At 35.8% G+C, this 21,908-nt stretch overlaps 2 protein-coding genes and 1 non-coding gene across 3 annotated transcripts in view; all 3 read right to left on the bottom strand.

The window, feature by feature from the left end:
- dtx4b (deltex 4, E3 ubiquitin ligase b) overlaps window positions 1-10,535 on the bottom strand; it is a 32,672-nt gene extending 22,137 nt beyond the window's left edge. The window contains exons 1-2 of the mRNA XM_002660524.7: window positions 10,230-10,535; window positions 9,811-10,025 (exon numbers count right to left, since the gene is read on the bottom strand). Coding sequence (XP_002660570.1) covers window positions 9,811-10,025; window positions 10,230-10,231 — 217 coding nt within the window. The 5' untranslated portion in view covers window positions 10,232-10,535. The remainder of the gene's footprint in view (window positions 1-9,810; window positions 10,026-10,229) is intronic.
- Window positions 10,536-15,002: 4,467 nt separating this feature from the next.
- On the bottom strand, window positions 15,003-15,075 carry trnak-cuu (transfer RNA lysine (anticodon CUU)). Its single transcript has one exon. It is a non-coding gene; the product is annotated as a tRNA-Lys (tRNA).
- An 866-nt stretch (window positions 15,076-15,941) lies between these two features.
- si:ch211-89o9.6 lies at window positions 15,942-21,340 on the bottom strand. The gene is made up of 8 exons (XM_682563.9): window positions 20,894-21,340; window positions 20,670-20,764; window positions 20,225-20,324; window positions 20,035-20,129; window positions 18,384-18,486; window positions 17,803-17,882; window positions 17,554-17,656; window positions 15,942-17,431 (listed from the first exon to the last, which is right to left on the bottom strand). Exons 1-8 carry the CDS (start codon window positions 21,177-21,179, stop codon window positions 16,545-16,547), a joined length of 1,749 nt encoding a protein of 582 aa, XP_687655.4. The 5' UTR covers window positions 21,180-21,340; the 3' UTR covers window positions 15,942-16,544.
- Between the last annotated feature and the right edge of the window lie 568 nt (window positions 21,341-21,908).

The raw sequence follows: 21,908 nt of genomic DNA, 5'->3' as shown, positions 1-21,908 counted from the left end.
CACCATGAAAGAAATGTTTGGAATGTATTTCATAACTCCTAATGTTGCTAGCTAACACACTCAATGCATTTTTTCAACACCTCCCCTAATTTCTAAAATATCAGCCTTTTTAAAATAGTAGATATGTTGGTTTCTGGTAAAAGTACCGGAATTAATACATTGACTATGAAAAATCTAAAAATATGAAGTGTAAGACCAATTTATTTTAAAAAATAATCAAAAGAAAACATTTTTAATACTAAATCATCTTTATTTTTTGAAGTATGCCATAAAATATATTAGATTCTCATTTAACATGTTTTCTTCTTTTTTTTCTTTTTTTACAATAAAACCAAAATGAAGTCGGGTATAGTGCAACAGGATTATATTTTCTTGTAAACCAACAATGCTGTGTGCATTCTTTTAATGACTTTAACAGTCACAATTTAAAACACTCAAAATATGATCAATCATTTGGTAGATCAGTAAAGTTTTTAAAAAGCACACTATGCTTTTCTGTAAAGTCTAACAGTATCGTGAAACAAAAATTGAATAATCAATTGTAAAATAACACTATGGACTATTTCATCATGTCATTGGCCCATTTCCTACTTGTTTTCAAACTATTTCAAAACTGTAACAAGAGGCAATTCAATCATAACTTATTGTTAAAACAGCAATTATAACATTATTTATCAATATGTGGCTCTTTTTGCTATAGAAATAAAAACGTAAAAGAGGAAATACATAAGGACCATTGTTGTTGTTTACATCCCTCAAAATGGCCTATACTCTTAAATGTACAGATGATTAAAAATAATTTATCTTGTTAAAAACTTTAGAATTTCTTGCACACAAGTTATTTAAATTCACTGAAAGTGTTACACAGTCACATCCAGGTGAAAATCTTTCACTCTATAAGAGTTCAGCTTTGCAATGACTCCACAAATCTCATGTGTTCTGGACTGCGGTTTCTAGATAATTATAATATTAATTCAAAATTGCAGATCAAGTGATGTGACTATTGCAAATTCACACATTGTAATATTGACGCTGAAATGATACACTGTGCAGCCTTATTTCTTTTTCTCTATTTTTTTAACCATTTAACTGCTTGCTCTACTAAATGGTTGACCATATTTTAACTGTTTTAAATAATGGTTTACACAAACAGCATTGTTGGTTTACAAGAAAAATCAAACAAACATAATCTTAACATAAAATTTGCTTTTGAATGATACAAACTCGTCCAAGAGTGTATTAGGAAAAGAAATTGCCTGATATCTTACTTTTAATGATACTTACTTGGGTGTCATTTGTTAATTTATTATTATTATTCTTATTGTTATTATTATTACGTGCATGTTCTTTTTTTGTTATTGTTTGGTTTGTTTCCTTTTTTTGTTGTTTACATTCTTTATTTTCATCTGATTATGCTTCAGAGAGTAAGGAATGTGTTTAATTACCACCCAGTATTTCTTTCCTCAACATAGTGAAAATAATGTATTATGGTTTTTCTTTCCCTCACTTGTAATAACTCTCTGATTGAGAATTGTCAATAAAAAACAAACATAATCCTGTTGCACTACTACACTTGATTTTGTTCTTTTTGTAAAAACAAAACAAAACAAGAAAACAAGTCAAATGAGAATATGAAATATTTTATGGCATACTTCAAAAAATAAAGATGATTTAGCATTTGAAAATGATTTATTTTTAATAATTTTTAAATAAACTGGTCTTACACTTCATATTTTCTGGTGTATGTATTAATTCTAGTGCTTTCACCATAAACTGACATATCTACCATTTGATAGAAACTGATATTTTAGAAGTTATGGTATGTGTTAAAAAATGCATCGAGTGTGTTAACTAGCAACATTAGGAGTTAAGAAATGCAATTCCTAAAAAATGTTCTCTATGAGGCAGTAAAAGGGTTAAATCGTTAATTCATTGAATTATAGTCAAGATAATGATAAACACAAGCCTATAAGGTATTTACTGCATGTAATGGTGTATGAGCCTTTAGACAGGAACACATAAATTATGCATTTCAGGGGCCGCTTTTAGAAAATGTGGTTTGTTCTGTGGCCAGTGAATACAATAGGCTGAAAAACAACAACATGAGCACAAAAAGTTCACATTTTGTGTATAACTATGTCTTTATATGGAACGAACATCATCTTACTATGAAGCAAGGAGTCTGTTACTTTGTAGACACTGATGAATAAAAACGATCATTTAAAAGTAACAAAATATAATTAATGTGGTTTATTTCTGTGCTGGCACCACTGAATTTTCAGCATCCGTCATTCCATTCTTCAATGTCACATGATGAAAACGAAATTTTACAGTCCAGATAAAACTAGATATTAATATGACTCCTCTCAAAAATATGGTCACGGTAACAGATGGTCCTTACCACTTTCACATGCCAATCATACTGCTAGCATTTAAGTTTGCAAGCTTGTGCTAGTATGCGAGTGAGAGTAAATGGCTGTGATTCAGCAGATCATAAACTGTGACATTGGGTTAAGGATCCCAGGACCTTTGCAGGGGCACAAAGCCCTACAGCAGGTGTACAAGGACTGTCCATCTGTTCCATTATTGCTGGCTCTTTGCCTCCATTGTGGCCCCCATATCTGTTTCCTTTCCCTCTTTCAAACGAACAACTTTCTTCCATCCTCTTTTAAAAAATGAATGGAATTTATCGGATACGATAAATACAGTGAATTCTAAATGTAACATTGTTCCATTAAAAGCTCTAGCACGTGTTTCATGGTGTATTATTAATCGACCTCTGTGCTAAGCGTTTAAAGGAGCACTGGATTGAATGTGATTCTGGGTGGGCATTTCTAGAGGAATATTTAGATTTTTTTAACATTTCTCTCAATTTTCTTCTGCTAAAATATTTTCTCTTAACGTTTCTAGATTATAGTTCTAGATTTTACAACAGGTCATTGGTGCAAAAGTAAAATAAAAAGACCATTATTTTGTGACAAATGAGGAGGAAGCTTTTAGGATGAAAGTTCATTCATTCATCCATTTTCTTTTCGGCTTAGTCCCTTTATTAATCTGGGGTCCCCACAGTGGAATGAACCACCAACTTATCCAGCATATGTTTTACGCAGCGGATGCCCTTCCAGCTGCAACCCATCACTGAGAAACCTACACACTCATTCACACGCATACACTACAGACAATTTAGTTTACCCAATTCACCTATACCACGTTTTTGAACTTGTGGGGGAAACCGCAGCACCCGGAGAAAACCCACGCGAACACAGGAGAACATGCAAACTCCACACAGAATAAGACGAAAGTTAATGAACTGAAAAAAACTTCCTTTAGATTGACACTTTTGCTCTGTCATACAAATAAATTTACATCACATTCTGATAATTGTGAATTAGTAAATGATTTTAGAATTCTTGAAGGTGATACATGGTTAAGAGAAATTTCAGTGGAAACTCATTTTTAGTCTGTAAAATGTAGGGCTGGCCGATAAAATCGATATCGATATTTATTGACTGACCAATATTGTCAATATAGATAAAAAAAGATTTGGTATGTAGTTTCGGTAAGAAGGCTATAGTTTTGTTAAAATGTGGCTGCTGAGCACACGCCTTGGAAACAGTTCCAATAAGCTTAGGGTGTAAATTTGTCATTTCCAATGTAGGCATGCGACTTGCACAATGCGCATATGGGAGCAACACACAAAAGTTGTGCAAGTTGCGTGCCCGTGAACTGCGTGCATTTTCCAGTCGCACCTAGTTAAAAACATCTAACTTTTCCGAATGTGATGTCAAGTGACCAAAATCCAACGTTGAGCCAACATCTTAAACCAACGTCATATTGATGTCAAATACAGACATTTATTCGTCAGGTATGGCAACCAAAATCCAAAGTGTGATAGACGTTGTGGTAACTTCAACACAACATCAAGCTGTAACATCATTAGATGTTGATATTTGGTTGGTTTTAGGTTGGACATTGGCCTGACGTTAAGTTCTGATGTCAACATGATTTTCATATTCAAACAAAATGCAATGTCCCCATGATGTTAGGGTACAACGTCAATTTGACGTCATGTTGACGTCTTGTGTTTGCTGGCTGTCATCATACAGTAAACATCTGTCATCTTCTCATCAGTGACATGCATCTAAACAGTCTCTGGGTCACTGCGTTTAAAGATTTAGGACGTCTTCTTGGACACTTTTAGTGCTTTCAAACAGTTTGCTGAATTTATAAAGCGCCCATGTCTTGAGGTAGTCCATGATGATGTGATTTACATTCTATGTGCGATCTGACCGGACAGGAATCACAGGACTGAACTTTCTAATCCCCTTAGACAAGAAAAAATTAAGTAGTGACTGCAGGTTGAAGGAAAGTATTGGAGTAAAAGTACAGATACTGCACTTAAAATGTACTCAAGGGAGAGTAAAAGAACACTTTTTAAAAACTACTCACTAAATTACAATTCCTGAGAAAAACTACTCAATTACAGTAATTTGAGTAATTGTAATTATTTACTTTACACCACTGCCTAAGGCAAACACAGCGCACCCAAATACTGCAGCAGTTTTTACTATTCTCCATAAACTGGCATCGGAGCTGCAGCATTGGTTTCTCCGTTTGTCATCCTCTGAGAAAACGATGGTCACCTAGTTATGAGAGATGTCAGAGGACCGCAAGCGCAAAGTCCAATGTAATGGTCAAGGAATCCATCCGTACACGCTTGTCACTTCAGGTCAGAATAACAACACATGCAATAATGAGTGCCGTATAGCAGCAGTGAGGAGATTGTAAATAAAAAAGGATGTAAGGCTGTCGCCAGAGTGACTTTTTGGTTTCTTTTCTTGTGGATCCCAGCTACTAGCTCCCCATCTGAAAGATTTTTTAGCATAGGGATAATATAGTCACCCAACTTCACAATTAGTAATGTTGCAGTATGTATTTGAATAATGATAATTAGTTAATTTGAAAGTTCAGATTTGATTATCATCATTTGTTTTGTTTGAGGTTTACTGTATCATTATTATTCACACCTTAAAGTTTGCTTTGACTGTTCAGCGTTGCCATTGCACACACTTTGTAACATATTATTTATCAAGTTTAATAGTCTCTTTAACACTTATGTTTATTTTAGGATGGATTAGATATTTTGTTTAAATTTTTTTGTTTTTGACTATTAAAAGTATTTGTCTTAGTAATGATGGTAAATTAAAATACAGTGGTCAAATTAAAAAAATCCTAATATTCCTAAATGTATAGGTAAAAAAATATTCACTAATTATTGATATCGAATGATATGAAACATGATATCATGATTTTTTTTTTTGCTATATCGCCCAGCCCTAATAAAAGATCTGCAAAAGACAAATTTACAAAAAAACGAGTACATTCATTATGCCAAGAGGGGGCCTCCAATAGAATTAGGGTCATCTCACACCATGGGGGGTTGTCCCATAACCCAAATGAGGCGCACAAAGACTCCTTATAGCGTTAATCCACAAAAAGAGAAGAATACGAGTCTGAAATAAGTTTCAGATGTGAAAATCAGTAAAAAATTAAAGATAAACATTGCTGCTGAAACGTGCACTGGGAGAAAGCAAGCTGAACAACAACACTACAAGCTAAATGCTTAAAATATTTAATGATATCATTTTATATCATTTTTATAGTCTTTTATAATGACTTTATATCATACTATCATTGTCTTAGTAAGTCAAATGGTTTAGGGAAAGGACAAACTAAATTACACTGTAAAATGGCCTAAGAGGCTAATGATTCAGCATTGCCATCATATAGATAAATTACTATTAAAACTGTATTAAAACAGAAAACAACTTTAATACTTTTACGACTTTACTGTTTAACTTTTATTAAAATTAAATGCAGCTTCAGTGATCATAAAGAGAAAAATACGCTAGAGAAGTTCATCAGTTTAAACTCCTGAATGATAATGTTAGTGTAAGGGACGGAGGGATGAATTCACAAAATAATCAACCTGAAAGAAATTTTTACATTCCCTCAATTCTTCAGCCTAACCATGTGAGAGTCATTGGACCAGGAGAAACACAATCCTGCCCTGTGCGCGCATATATGTGTGTGTGTTACACTAATCTCCAGACTGCAATGGAAAACAGAGTAACTGACAGTACCCCAGGGGCCCAGAGTTGATGAAACTACATTCTAGCCTGTTGCACAATACAACCACTCCCCTTTTCTTTCCCCCTCAATCAGTTTCGCTCTTTCACATGGAAGTGTGCTCATTTCCCGGGGTAATGCTTTGTGAAACTGCTCTCTCTTTGTGCAAGTGTGTTTGAAAAAGTTACTTTGCAGGTTTTTTAGGACGAGTCCTGACAAAGCGACAAGGACTGCAAAATGTCACTAAACTACTGTTCAGTGGCAAAACGTTCCCTGAGAATTTTCTGAGATTCGAAACAATTTGGGTGTAAGTAAAGTATGATTTCTGGGAGCTCCCTGGGTGTGTTTCTGTAAACCATTATTCACAGTAGATTTGTGTAGTTATGACTGTCGTTATGCCTTAGATTAACAACACTAATGTGCTTTATTCACAGGGATAGACAGGCGGTTGTGCCCTGTGAATGTGCAATGAGTCATGTTAATCAGTGTCCTTAATAACACAGGACTTCATAACAGACCTCTATTGAAGGTTCAAAGTAGTCTTCAAAAGAGCATTTGTGATGTCCAGCCAAAAAGAGGCATCAAAACTTTTAGATATGTGAAAAATATAGTTAACATTATATCCTAACTTGTTATTTTTTTTGTTCGGTCACTTTCATTCGGTTGCACTGTGACAATAACAAATTCTATTATAAAAACTAATTCCTAAATAAAATAGCAATTAGGCAATTAAAGCTCTGATTTCATAGTATAATGTATAATATATATTTTTATACAACAGTTCTGTCTGGTTCCTGAATCTAATTGGCTGAAAACCGTGCAATATTCTGTAAATAACAGCACTCGTACCGCCTCTTCACCCATCGCCCTTGTGTATTAGTCCGCCCACATACAGCGACCAGCAGAGGACACTCTATAGTTTGTCAAATAATGCAGCAGTTAGACAACATAATGTACTTTTGAGGCTTTTTTAGTCAAGAATGGAGCTGTTTAGATTGCAACTATGCAGTTTATTTATAAGGATAGTGCCTATCTTAAAATATTTTTCATTTTGGAGCATCAGATTTAGTGCATCGGCCGCCATCAGCCTGTCTGAGCAGATCAAAGAAAGTGACGTTACGCCATAAGATGGTGGCAGAAACCACATAATAAGTCCTTAGGGGAGAAAAACAGCATTTTCTTAGTGCAAGTTTCAAACTACAGCTGAACAAATCATTATAAATCAGGTAAGTGACATTCTGAGTCAATTTCTCTTTTTTGTATTTTGTAGTGCTGTATTTATACCACAGAAACTGGTAGTGTTTGCTTTGCTCTGGCTTTTTTTGGGGTTAATTACTGTAAAATCCCGACAGAGAAATACTGGGAAATCTGTGTAGATTGATGGCATTTCGTGCAATTTATTGCAGTTCAACCTTATAATCTTAAAATGTGTGTAATAAGACCTGTTTTGTCATCACTTTAAATCACTTTAAAAAGTTATGTTATGTTCATTACAGTTCCATATTACTATGGCAAATAATTTGTTATTTTCAGTCTACAGAAGTCAAAAATCATAACAGAAATTAAATACTTTAGATCAAGGTTCCTGCAGGTTTCACTAAGTAATATTTAAGACTTTAAGACATTTAAGACCATTATGAATGAAATTTTATTTTTCTCTTGCCCTATAAATTTTTTTTTACAAATTAATACATTTAATAATACAATAATAATAATTTAGCTTGAATATTTTTATTCATTTTCAAATATTCACAAACACTTACCAAAAATAGAACAATACATAGCTGTCAACTCCTTTCGTCTACAATAATAAAAATTAAATAATAAAATAAAATATATAGGTCAGGTCAGTATCCTCAGCAGTCAATAAATGGAGAACCTTAAAGCAAATGTTACGGTAAGAAAGTAATTAAATGCAATTTTTAAATAATAAGTTAAACGTTTAACGATGGATTGTTGGTGATTGTATGGGTCTTAATGGCTAGATTGGGTAGCTATACATGAACAAAGAAAAATTAAGACGTATTAAAACAAGATTTAGGTAACATTTCAGTAGATTTAGGATTTTTTAAGGTCTAAAATTCAGCTTTTGAGGTTTAAGACATTTTAAGACCCCACAGATAGATGAGATGTGTAAGAGATCTTTATCTTTAGATGAGATAAGTCCTACACACAGGAGGGGTTTGAAGAACAAAAATGAACAAAAGTATTCTACAAAATATGACAATTTAGATGCAGTAATCATAGTATAAGGGGATTGAATTTAATTGAATGAATCCATTGAATTATTAGAACAAAATGCGCCACATCGGATTTGCAACATTTCCTAATTTTTAACCAGCTTGGCATCATTTAATCTTTATATACTATAATGCCACATTTTGTATGGTTATGCTAAAATTTAGTTTTTAAACTCTTATTTTGCTGTATAATAAAAGATATGTTAAGTGTGGTTTATATCTCTGAACACATTTTTCTGACATTGAATTCAAAACAACAGCTGCACAAGCAGAAAGTGGACATAATTCAAGACTACATTTTCATGCAGCCTTATTGCACATTCATAAAGGGATTTGGCAGTACTTAAACTATACTTTGTTATGACACTTAACTAATTAATAGTAAAACACAGCTCATAATTATAACAATAACTGTTTAACACTAATTAATAACAGCTCTCACTAACACTCATGTGTTCATACATTGATGCTGGTTATTATTGTACACACTATTCTCAAACTCTATAACATAACTAACTGTGCACAGTTAGGTTTACATGCTGATGTAACAGGTAAAGTTAAGTGGTAAAGTTCGCAGTCACAATATTGGCAAAATCTCATTATATAATTGCATTATGAAGGAACATGCTCTTGCACTGTGATGTGTAGAAAAACTGTTAAGACATCCTAACATGATGAAGAGCCTCTCAGGTGTGATTAAAACAAATCTATAACTGATAAAAAAAAATATTTTAACACTATGTATTTTAAATCCACAAACCTAACTATCTGTTGCTAATATCTGCATTTCAATTACTAATTATCCAGAATGCAATGGAAAACAGAGTAACTGACAGTACCTTTAGTTTTCTAAAGGTATCTTTACGTATCTTTAGTTTTACAACAGAACTGTACAATTGAATAATTAATACAGAATTAGCTTTATTGTGAAATATGATTCTGCAGATTTTCTATGAATAAATAAAAAGTATTGCAAAAAGAATATCTGTGTGACTGAATAGCACGTTTACTACATATAAACTCAAGCATGCATGATGCTCGTGCATGAGGTGTTTTCAACATCATCTCCACAGCTTCTCTAACAGTAACTTCCTCAGAAACTTATGTGAGAAAGATCTATTAAATCATAATCATGTCATATATCATATATTCCAATCTCATTTAACAGTAACAGTCTGTAAGGAACCAGAGTCCATTTCAACTGTTAACTTGTTTTTCTTGACTCAACATACAAGCACTACCCAGAACGGCTCATTTATATTCCATAATAAATAAAAATAACTCTCTAATAAGGTGCTTCAACTCATGACATAGTCATTAATGTTCAATAATACATCAATAAGGCAGGAACATAGCAGAGACAGAATCTATTGGTTCTGCAGAATAAATGCTAGATTGGCTTGCCACAGGTAGACTGATGCGCTGCTGATCTCCATCTTACCGGTGTCCTGTCTGAACTGATGCATGGACTGGAGATCAATGATGTAGGGCGACAGGCGGCTGTCAGCTTGGCCTAGGACGACGCTGCCGCCGCGGGGATCGCTTCTTATCACCTCCTCGATGTGGTGAGACACGGCCGGGCTGTAGGGCCGCCAGCGCCCGTGCTCGTTCAGCCATTCCCAGACCACCACGGCGGAAGCCAGCAACATCGTGTCCCTACAAGCGCATCAGAAAACTAGTTAGGCATCACTTCAATTCAACAACCGATTTTGTGAACGCAGGAGGACCGATTTTGCTCGTGTAATGTTTCGTGACGCCTGCCTGTGTAACATCGATCGATAGACACACACGAGGATGTGTATGGAGCGTGTATATTCTGATTCCTTGCATTTATAAGTAATAAATTGCAGGTTCACTCACATTTACGTAGGAATCGCTTACGCGAGAGACCGCAGAATCAGGAAAGAAATCTCCGTCTCCCCATGTCTGGACGTAAGAGATCCCGACAACTCCTCACGAGTGTCAACAAACAGTCAACAGACGAATATTCCTCTTCCTTATTCTACACATTCGGCTTTGGCTGTGTTAGCTCAGTTTGTGCTTCTTCTCCTTCTCAGTGGTTCCTTCAGGCACGAGGATTTCCGATTGTGATTTCTCGAAAATCATGTAGACTTCTCCGGTAATTCTTCTCTGGTGAACCGCTGGTGGTTTTGTGTGCGTCGCACTGACTTGAAAAAGTGACACCCAACACCACCTCCTCCTCCTCCTCCCCAGCATTAATGTGAGCGTGAGTAATGCCTTACGAAGGCTGAAAGGAATCATTTCTCAGAATCGATTCTTCTGAACAGTTGAACCCCTCAAGAGTGAATCCGAAATAGCTTAGGCAAACATAATGCAGGTGAATTGGTTTTATTTTTGTATAACACGTTTTTTTTATTATTATTATTTTCAGATGTGGAAATAAAACATTATTTAATTAATTAAGTGATTATTTGGGTGAGGAGATCTGTCCACGGGAGAAGCTCGGAGTAGCTGCTGCTCCTCCACATTGAGAGAAGTCAGCTGAGGTGGATCTGGCATCTGTTTCTGATGCCTCTAGGACGCCTACCTAGGAAGGTGTTCCAGACATGTCTCACCGGGAGCAGGCCTCTGGGAAGACCCTTGGCATGTCTTTCGGCTGGCTTGGGAACGCCCCTCTCCCCGGAGGAGCTGGAGGAAGTATCTGAGGAAAGCGCAGTCTGGAGTTCTCTTCTAAGACTGCTGCCCCCACGACCCGGCCCCTGATAAGAGGATGAAAATGACATGATGACACTACAAATAATATTAATAATTTATAATTAAGATGAATATGGGTATGTGAATGAGTATAGTGTCCATTGAATACATGCTTGTGTTTTGTAAACAGACCTACTAGGATTGGTTCATACTACTCTGATCACATTTGATCACAAACTAAGTATATAATTCAGAAACATCAACTGGCTTCATCTGAAACTGCATACTACTTAGATAAAAAAGAAAAAAAACAGTATTTGACAAAATAAGTATGACTTCACAGTATCATAATAGTTTTTATGTCAATTAAGTATATAGGCCTATTTGGATTTTTGTTATTCAAATATGCATATATGTGTGTGCATGTAGGCCTATGTCTGTATGTCATCACTATGATACATTCAAAAATATCTTTCTAAATAAATCATCTTTAATATGACTAGGCAATATTATACATCATACATAATATATGAGGATATAATGTTATTAAATTGTTTGTAATGGAGGAGTATCATTTTGCTGTAGCCTAGTGTTCGGAAATCAGAAAACAGCCCTTGGTTCAATAATTGGACGAGTCTGATTCAGAATTCATGAACAATTCCTTCAGACTGCGAGCTGTTCAAATGATTCATTTAAAAGATATGATTCAAAGGAATGAACAAATCAGACATCACTGATTTTTAATACACCCAGAATAAAACCTGTTTGGTTGGTCATGTTTTTTCATGTATATTGCAGACAAGCAATCAACAATATGATGGCTTGTGCTGCAAAAGAAAGAAGAAAGCAATACCTTAAGTAGATAATTTGGCTACACACTGACTGTGACTGCAAGAGAAGCTAGCCTTAACTTGATTGACTATATATAAAAAGTCAATGTTGTTCACAGTGGTTTCCTTCAGATATGTTGTAATCTGCTAAATTATTGTATTTTCCTTAATAGAATACAAAATATATGAGAAATAAGAACTCTATTTAAAATATATACATGTTACATAAAACCACAACTACAATAGATTACTGCATGTCATGTTAATGGCTCAGGCTAACAGTTAATTGGCCAAATATATTAATAAATTCTTTCATTCATTTTCTTAATCTGGGGTTGCCACAGAGGAATGAACCCCAAACTTATCCACCATATGTTTTACACAGTAGATACCCTTCCAGGTGCAACCCTTATTGGGAAACACCCATACAATCTCATTCACACACATACACTATGGACAATTTAGCTTACCCAATTCAGCTATACACCATGCTTGTAGACTGTGGGGGAAACCGGAGCATCTGGAGAAAAGTGCCAACACAGAGAACATGTAAACTCCACACAGAAACGCCAACTGACCCAGCCGAGGCTCGAACCAGCGACATTCTTGCTGTGAGGTGATAGCACTACCCACTGTGCCACCGTGCAGCCTATATTTTAATTTCTGGGGAAAAAACACAATCAAATTTCCATTAAAAAAATATGCACTGAAACATCCAAATGTTAACAATACAAATTATGTTATAATGTAATATAAATATTTAATACATAGAAACATGTCAAGGAAGTCAATGCCATTGATCTAGTTCAGGAGCTGTGTTCAATTGAATACATTAATTAGACTAACTATTTAAAGTCATACAAAAAAAAGGTCTAGATTGAATCCAACATTACAGATTAGGCTGTTGTTACTCTTAAATCAAGTCAGATTAAGTTTTATTGTTATCTCGCTGCATGTGTGAACATACAATGGGACGAAATGTTGTGTCACATATGACATATAAATAGGCATAAATATAACTATATTATGTACACAACACTGCACGAAAGACCTATCTTAAACCTACAGTATAGATATACCAGAGTGGTAACCTGACCATCTACTAATTCTGCATTTGCTATACATACTTAAACTGTAGACATAACTGAGGTCAGACGGAATCAGATGACATTTTTTGCTATTTCTGCAGAGAATTTTGTAAAAAATGAACAGATTTATGCTGAATTATTTTGGGATTATCACAACTAATAACTTAATATTTTAAATAAAAACAATACATTTTTAACTTGTATTTAATGTTTACAATGCAAATACAATTAGATCCACTTATTTGATAAACAAAACAAGTCTCTCATATAATATATCATCTAAAAGACAGAAAATATTACTTTACAACCTGTATTGTAAATAAATCATACAAACATTTTCATATTAGTCAATAATATTAACAATATTATAATATAATAACAATTTTAATAATTCCAATATTAAATACACAAGTAAATAAATGATGGGCTAAAAATCTGCAGATTTTTGCACGCACAGATTCCGTGTGGGCCTAGACATAACCTAAGACAGATTATACAAACTTTTTTTATAAGACATACCAATATCATGCAAGACATTGTGCAAAGGTGGTATTTAAGGTTTATAAAAAACGATTAGTGGAATGTGATTTGTGGTACATTCACAAGCGAACATTGTTTTCCTTATTGAGTCCTTGTAAGGTGGAGTTTAAATAAAGTGTCCAGTGCATACGGGGAGAGAGAGAGAGAGAGAGAGAGAGAGAGAGAGAGAGAGAGAGGAGAGAGAGAGACACACCTCTAACATTGCCTGCAGGGCTGAACTGGGTTTATACTCGCTAAACCTGGAAATTCAGAAACGAGCTGTTAAGTTCTGGCAGCACCTGCATCATTCTGACACCCAGTCTGTTCAATAAAAAGCCCTTCTGGCGAATGAAAAACCTACAGTGTCTCATCCTCTTAACACACTCATATCAGAACTACTGAAGAAAACTCAAACCGAACCCGTCCCCAAACAAAACCTTCACAAACAAATTGACAAAACATTAAAATAGAATTATGATGAAAAACTAAAAACAGAATTCAACCTCCAAACTAAACTTCAATGTTTTTCGGCCCTAAACAGAACCACACAGTTGGCAAATTATTTATCAATAAATTCTGCCCACAATACACCACGACTAGAGAAATATTTTGCCCTCAATTTGAAACATTGATCAATTCATTTTTTTTATTTAAATGACTCAGAAAAACTTTACCATGTACTCGGAGAGGAGTGAAAGAGAGAGAGAGAGAGAGAGAAAGAGAGAGAGACAGAGAGAGAGAGAGAGAGAGAGAGAGAGAGAGAGAGAGAGAGAGAGATTTGTCAGCCCCACTTACTTGTGTGAAGCATGCTCAGAAATGCATAATGTTTTGTTTATAGAGATATGGCATGTTTTATGAAAGTGCAAATGTGCATACCGGTGTCTGTTAAAGTGTCATAGAGGTAAAAGAGTGTGCTTTCTACATGTGGTTTTTAGGGATCTGATTGTGGATATATTATTTCAGAGAGGGGTTCGATGATCAGTTAAAGTCTGTTAAAGTGTCATAGAGGTAAAAGAGTGTGCTTTCTACATGTGGTTTTTAGGGATCTGATTGTGGATATATTATTTCAGAGAGGGGTTCGATGATCAGAGATGTTTGCTCTAACAGCTTGGAAAGTCTCTGTTGAGTAGTCTAGCACAGCATACTCCAAAACCTAACTAAAGTAATACACCGGAATTCTTTCAGGCTGTCTTCATGCTGTCCTCTAGAAGGTCTTGCGTTCAGCAGTACTGCAGTACAAACCAAAACAAACATTTAAATACAACAAAATAAACAATCCACAGTGCTATTCTTTTTTTATTGGAAATATATTTAAGGTATAGTTAACTAATTTTTTTTATTCTACCCCCTATACAGGGGTGGACTAGCTGGGACAAAAATACAGTCTAGGAAACACACTCACCCAGGACATCCTTTGATAAATGAACTATCACTCAGGAGCGTAGGTTTGCTCTTGACATTGGTTTTGACCTATGAAGCAGAGGAAGGCACCGCCAATCACAATGAAAACCACCAGTTGCTCAATGAAAAAAAGTGTTCTGCGCCCAACGTGGGGCTCGAACCCACGACCCTGAGATTAAGAGTCTCATGCTCTACCGACTGAGCTAGCCGGGCAACTACTCTTGACTTGAAGGCACGGCAGGTTGAAAGAAGTGACAGACAACACACGAGTTAACAATCATTATTTAAAAAAATTTTTCATCACTTAATCGCGATTTCTAAAGTACATACAACATAGCAGACGTTTTAAACAGACAAACCTGCTAATATAGCTCAGATACCGATGAGCTCTGCTTTTATTGTCCTCGCACACCACCTGCTGTTCACAGTGAGTATTACAATTCACGGACATTCTACATCAGAACCAGAAGACCGACAAATCGTAAGTGGGTCTTCATTTATCCTTCTTATTATTCATTCGTTTATCATATCTTATGATATATATGCATCAAAAACAGCATGATATAGAAACTGTCTATTTTCCATCCTGTATTTGACCAATTTTGAAACATTTTGACACGTGCTGAATTCAAGACTTTGCCATAATAACCAAGCATGCATTTTCTGTTTAAAAGACGTCTAAAAATAGACGTCAAGGCCAAATTAAGACGAAATTTGGGCTGTTAAAATTGTAAAAATCGAGTAGACGTTTAATATTGCATCAAAAACAGACTAGCTATAAAACAGACAGGAATGAGCGACTACACGTAAAATGCATTTGATGCCTAGTCGGTTTTTGGAGTATTTCAGACGTCTATTAGACATCTTTTATACAAATAATATTAATAATAATAATGCTTGGTGATAAGTACACATACTGCTAGAAATAGGTAACAGTTTAGCATAATAAAATAGGGTATTGTGGGTACTCCGTATGAACAGTCAGTTCCTATTATCAAATAATAATGCATGTCAACAGAAAAGCAGTAGACATGTGGTAAAAACATTGTTACTCACATTATTGTCAAATCCAAAATATAGATGCAGTGATTGCTCTTTATTTTCTCTCTTACAGAAGGAATGATATCACAACCCAGAAAGAAAATTCACAGTGGTTTCCTTCAAGATTCTCCTTTAATTATTTTAAGAGTAAAAGGGGATCTGTGGTAAACATAAGTTAATAAAACTTAAACGCTTTGGTCTACAACATAACTTGCACAATCTTTCACCTTAAATACTCAAATCAAGTTACATAATAGAAACACGTTTCATTAAATACAATGAATAGCTTTAAAATGCACTTTTTGATGGGTGTTTGTTGTCTAATTTAAATTGTAGAGCAAAACGCTGTTTTAGGATTTATGAGATTCTTTCACTTACAGTAAGCTTTTTAGCTCAATGACCTCTTAATATTAAAGAAAAGGAAACCCTTTCAACATGTTTCCATTCATACTCCTTTTCCACAGCATTTTAGCTATATGTGCTGTAGCTAGTTTGCTTTAACTATAGTAGAGTTTCAGCTACTACAACATTATCAGCTCCAACATCACAATGATTTCTCTGACATTGTGTGAAGACCACTGGATTTATAAGGCGGCATAAGTTGGAAGCCCTTCAGATGTCATCAGATGTATAAAATTACATCAGACTGCTCCACAGGAGGCCGACTGCTGGTGTGTCTTTAAGTTGCAGATCCAGGCGAATTGTTTCCCACATCGGGGACAAGTGAAGGGTTTCTCTCCTGTGTGAACTCTTTGGTGTTTCTTGAGGTTGCCTGCCTCTGCGAATAACTTTCCACATATATCACACCTAAAAGGTCTCTCCCCAGTATGCACTCTCTGGTGGGCCACAACATTGGACAGTCCAGGGAACGCCTTTCCACAGTACTTACATACGTAACTTCTCCGTCTACCTTTCTCCATTCGCTTTGGTAGCTGGGGTCCGGCAAGAGAAGCCCCAGGTTGAGTTAAGTTAGACATGGTTTGAGGAATCACAGTGAAATATGAGGCGCTTGATCTATTTGGAGTGTCTTTTTGAATAGCTTCAGGTCTACCAATGTGGCCTGACACGTCAGTTTGGCTTTGCTTAAAAATGCCGGCTTGATTCCACCTTTCCTCTTCTCTGAGAGGTCTTTCTGCTGCAGGATGCGTTTGTGTGAATGATGATCCATCCTGTCCTGATTTGGAGTTTCTGATGGATGTAACAGTCTCTGACTGAACCAGCACACAATCTTCATCCTGGTTTGAGTCTGAATATGAATGGGATGGCTGTGTGGGCCAATGTGTAAAGCTGGTTTTATGCTCTGCAGGTTTGTCAATCAGCAAGCAGTCTGCTGTTTCAATAGCTGTCTTTTCTGCAGTGAGCGAAGGTTGATTTGTAGGCGAATTCCTGCTTTTGCCAATTCCCTTGTGTACTTGCTCCGAGCCTGAGACAGCTGTGATTTTTATTGTTGTAAGACTTTTGTTAGGTCTAGCAGCAAAATTTTGGAACTGGTGTTGTTGAGAACTGCTTGGACTGGACTCAGCAGTACCTGAATGCACATATATTCAAATTTTAATGAACAAATATAACTAGTTTTAAATCCAGCCTTTCAGTATATACACAAATTAAATGGGTTACATTTTTCACTGTTACCTTTATTCTTCTACTCACCCTGTAGATTCATCTGAAGTCCAGTGGATGAAGACGTATCGGACTTCTGGCCCCAACTCTTCTGTCCACTTTTGCTGAAATGGGAAAATTCCAGCTCTATAGGCTGAAAACAAAATTAAAACGTAATGAATTTTTGCTTTCATCTCATTATGACTTGCATCTACTCTACAGTAATGATGTGACTTTCCAGTTGGGACAATTAGTTTTACCCTAAATGCTTTTTTGCATTATAACAGTAAATCAACAAACCTTCTCTGTTCCAGGTGCAACCGTGGGTTTGGTTGGTGAGGTAGAAAGTCTCTTGCTACAAATGTCTTTATTTGACTCCACTTACCAGGAGGAAGAGAGATAGAATGTTAATTTGTGTCACTAGATTTCAGACCAAAGTATATAAAAGTTGAAGGTATTGTTCACCCAAAAATGACGATTATGTTATTGAGCTAGGTTTGTATGATTAGATCTGTTTGGTAAGTAAATTTAACCATAATAAAAAGCTTTGAATATAAAGATTTTTGTCATCCTTACAATAGAAGTCAATGTGAAGCTAAAATGTTTAATAACCTATATTGTCCAAAGCATGATCTTCTCTCTGCTGCATAACAATTTTCATGTTTGGGTGAACTAACTCTTTAACCCCTTATCTGTGACTACTATTTTTGAGTTCAAACTTAAAAATAACATTTGCACATGATACACAGATTGTCTAGACAATTTAAGGTTTACATAACAGAAAAACTGTGAGAGTTATGGGGTTAAACATTAAATTCTATACATCTACCCCACATTCTTTTAAGCAGCAATTAAAGGACTGCTTTTGGCCCTCTACTTACCATCTTGCACAGTTATAGTTTGTGCCTGGCTTATTTCCCATTGGTCGTTTAGATCCTCCTTTATCACTATTGTTTCAGGTTCTTCATATTCCACCTTTCCTTGCTGTTGAACACATGAAATAAGGTTTTGTGTTACTACATAACCCTGGCTGACACATATAATATAAAAATCATTTTGACATGTTAAAGCTTATCTAGTAATTTGGTAATTGTAATGAATATGTAAAATGTGTAGGAATCACAATGTTCCAAATATATGATGCTGGAAAAAGGGGGTAAAAACAACCACTATATGTTTTACTAGTATTTAGCAGTGAATATTTTTGCTACAATTTGATATGTGGAATTAATGATATTATAGTTTTTCTGTGCACATTGGTGAATGTATTTTGGAAATGTTTTAAATGTTCTCACTGTCCTGAGTAAATGCTTAATTTATGACAAGCAAATGTTTTCATAAAAATAATTGTTTCCTACATCTGCATTCTTTTGAATTAGACCCATAACACGATAGACAAACACTGGCTCTAAAAATACACAATGTTCAAAAATCAAACACAAAATCAGTGCAAAAATGTTTATTTAAACACGTTAAACACTTTTTAAATACCAAAAACTACCTGCAAACATTTCAACGAAGCTGTTAGTTTTTTCATTATTTCTACAGTACATCACAGAACAGAGCTTTGCTCTGAATTTGCTAGTTTTAGAAAACACACTGACTCAAAAACAAAGTAAATCATGTACATAATTTAAAGAAAGTCTTTCTCCAGATAGGACATGATGATGGTGGTATAATACACATTCATAAGCAGTGATCTGGTGATCATTTATTGACACCTCCTAGAGAAAGTAGTTCTTCTGCAGCTAACATATCAGGATGGTATTTCAGTTGGTGGTTTTTAAGGTTTCGTATCCAAGCAAATGACTGTCCACACTGCGTACAACTATACGGTCGTTCTCCTGTGTGGACTTTCTGGTGCTTTCTCAGGTTTCCCGCCTCTGAAAAGAACTTTCCGCAGGTGTTACATTTGAACGGCTTCTCACCCGTGTGAATCCGCTGGTGAATGATCACCTTTTTAGGCCGGTTGAAAACCTTTCCACAATATGTGCACGAAAAAAGTTTTTCGCGAGGAACTTTATTGATTCTAGTCCGGCATTGTTGGTTAAAACTGACATCTGTGATATTGTGGTAGAGGTCAGTGTCCTGTATTTTTGAAGATGTTGATGGGACTGCAGCAAAGCCACTAGACACCAGATGCGGATTGGAAGAAGGTAAGAAGATCCTGCTATCCTGATGTTCCTCCCTCCCAAATTGTGGATAGACATGTGAAGCTTGGCTTTTCCCTCGTGCTACTTGGCTAGCCCACGCAGGAACATCTTCCCCCTCCTCTGCAGAGTCGACCTCTATTACCTCTGAACACTGTACAGAGCCTGTGGGTTGGCTTTCAGTTGGCGTTGCATTGTTTATGTATGCGCAAGATCCCTGCCGCAAGTCTGCATTGTCACTCCCTTGCATTAAATAATCCCTCATAGGACTGGATTTTCCATTCAAATCAAACTTTGCTTCGCCATGTAATTCTATGGGCTCTTGGGAAATCCCCTTAACATTCTGAAACTCAGATTTAACCGCAGTGTCAGATCCACTGACCTCCAAATTCGTGTGCTGCATCCCTGAGACCTGATCATCATCTTTCTGAACATCACCAAAACCTGGCTCTCCAGTTTGTGAAGTCTCTGTTATTCCTGAAGGAAAAGAAACAAGCATTAAAATAAGTATTCTTGGTTACACGACCTCTGTGAGGTCTATAATAGATGGCTTATGCTTTTCACCGACTCACCATCATCTCTGATGAACAGTCTCTGTTGTGTTTGGTGGTCCTCAAACATCTCATCCTTTATCAGTAAAGTTTCTGCATCTGGTAAAACTGCATCTCCTGCCTTTCAGGAAAATAAATGTTTCATAAATATACTCCAACACAGATGAAGATTTGTATGTGCAACATTTATGTATCTTTCTACTAATCCAGCCATCATTCGTGTATGAAAATCACCTATCAATCAATCATGTACTTGTCTTTATTGAAGTATATACATCCAACATTTACCTAAAGTACATACGTATGTCTATCCATCCACCCAGCTATCCATCTTCTTTTGTTTACATATGAATTAATTTTACTCATCCTATTATACTCCCATCTTTTATTGATTATTGTATGGCAGTCTATCTTCTAATGTATTTGTCAATAGTTTCTATGCTTAAAGAGATAACAGCCTACTTACCCCACTGTCACTTTCATTTACAGCCTCCTGAGGAGTTGAGTCTGTCCTTCCACCTCTCCAAAGTCCCGTGTTAAACTGATTTCCATACAGGCCGTCTGAAGGTACGAAAACCAAGAAAAACAACACAACACATAGTACGTTAACCTCTTTAGCGTTTAGAGTAAACAACATGAGTTAGAGACGCTTGAATAATATCATACAGCCTAATCTTCATGATAACACACCGTTGCTTTGGTTCCGGTATTTGTCTGACAAAGCGGTGCTCACTTGAACCCGGTTAGCGCGATTCAGCGAACTGATCCTCCTCTCTGCAAACCCCCGAGCCATCTTCAGCTCCAGTACATGAAGTTTTCTTTTCAGCGCTTTGTTTTCACGCTGACATTGGCTCATCTGTAAGTTTATAACAGCGTAATCGTCGTCAACGAGTTTGCATATCTCAGCCACAGCTGCATTGGCCAGCACCTCCATAATGGAAGCTAACTGAGTCTGGAAAGCAATGCGACTCGACATGATTAACGTTTAAGCGTTCAGCACTGCGTTTCAATAAATATGTACTGTTAATAAACTAGATGAAATGATTAAAAATGATAAAATCCTGATTAATATCTTCGAAACATCGTGGGAACGCAAATGATCTGCTCTGGGTTAAACAGCGAGGAATACTTCCGGTCAGTAGTAGTGACGTAAAAGCCATAAAGACTGTTTAGCAGCGCACGCCAATTTGGTTTTGACATTGTTCAGTGAATTTAGAGTGTAGCTTTTGTCTTTGTGGCCTTTTAAAGAGATAGCTGTCAACAAAACGAAACTGTGTGTCATTTACCTACAGTATAAAGACTACAAATATTAACCTTTGTTAAATTGTCATGTGTTTATTTATATAGTTTTACCACAAATACAATTTAACTGTGGTTAGTGTAGCAAAACCATCCAGTATTTTTTGTAATTGAAATATTTTTATGTGTATTGACTTACCATAATTTCTGAGGATTATAGTTATTTTACATTTGGTACTTTTTTTAAAGTCATGTAAGATAGCATAACTTGGTCTGGTATTGTGTTCCATATATATGTATATATCTATGATTGTGTTCAACGAAGTCATCTGCTGAAGTCTGCTATTCAAATGCATATAATTATGGTTGTAGATGCACAGTCAGCTTGGGTGTTCCCTTCAACCATTGGTCTCCACAAAAAGTGACTGGCTCTTGCACAATTCAGAGGACATTAGGGCTGTGATGT

Source organism: Danio rerio, chromosome 1 (genome assembly GCF_049306965.1).
Source record: "Danio rerio strain Tuebingen ecotype United States chromosome 1, GRCz12tu, whole genome shotgun sequence".
In the NCBI taxonomy this organism is placed as follows: domain Eukaryota; kingdom Metazoa; phylum Chordata; class Actinopteri; order Cypriniformes; family Danionidae; genus Danio; species Danio rerio.
This window is presented reverse-complemented; position numbering and strand designations above follow the sequence as displayed.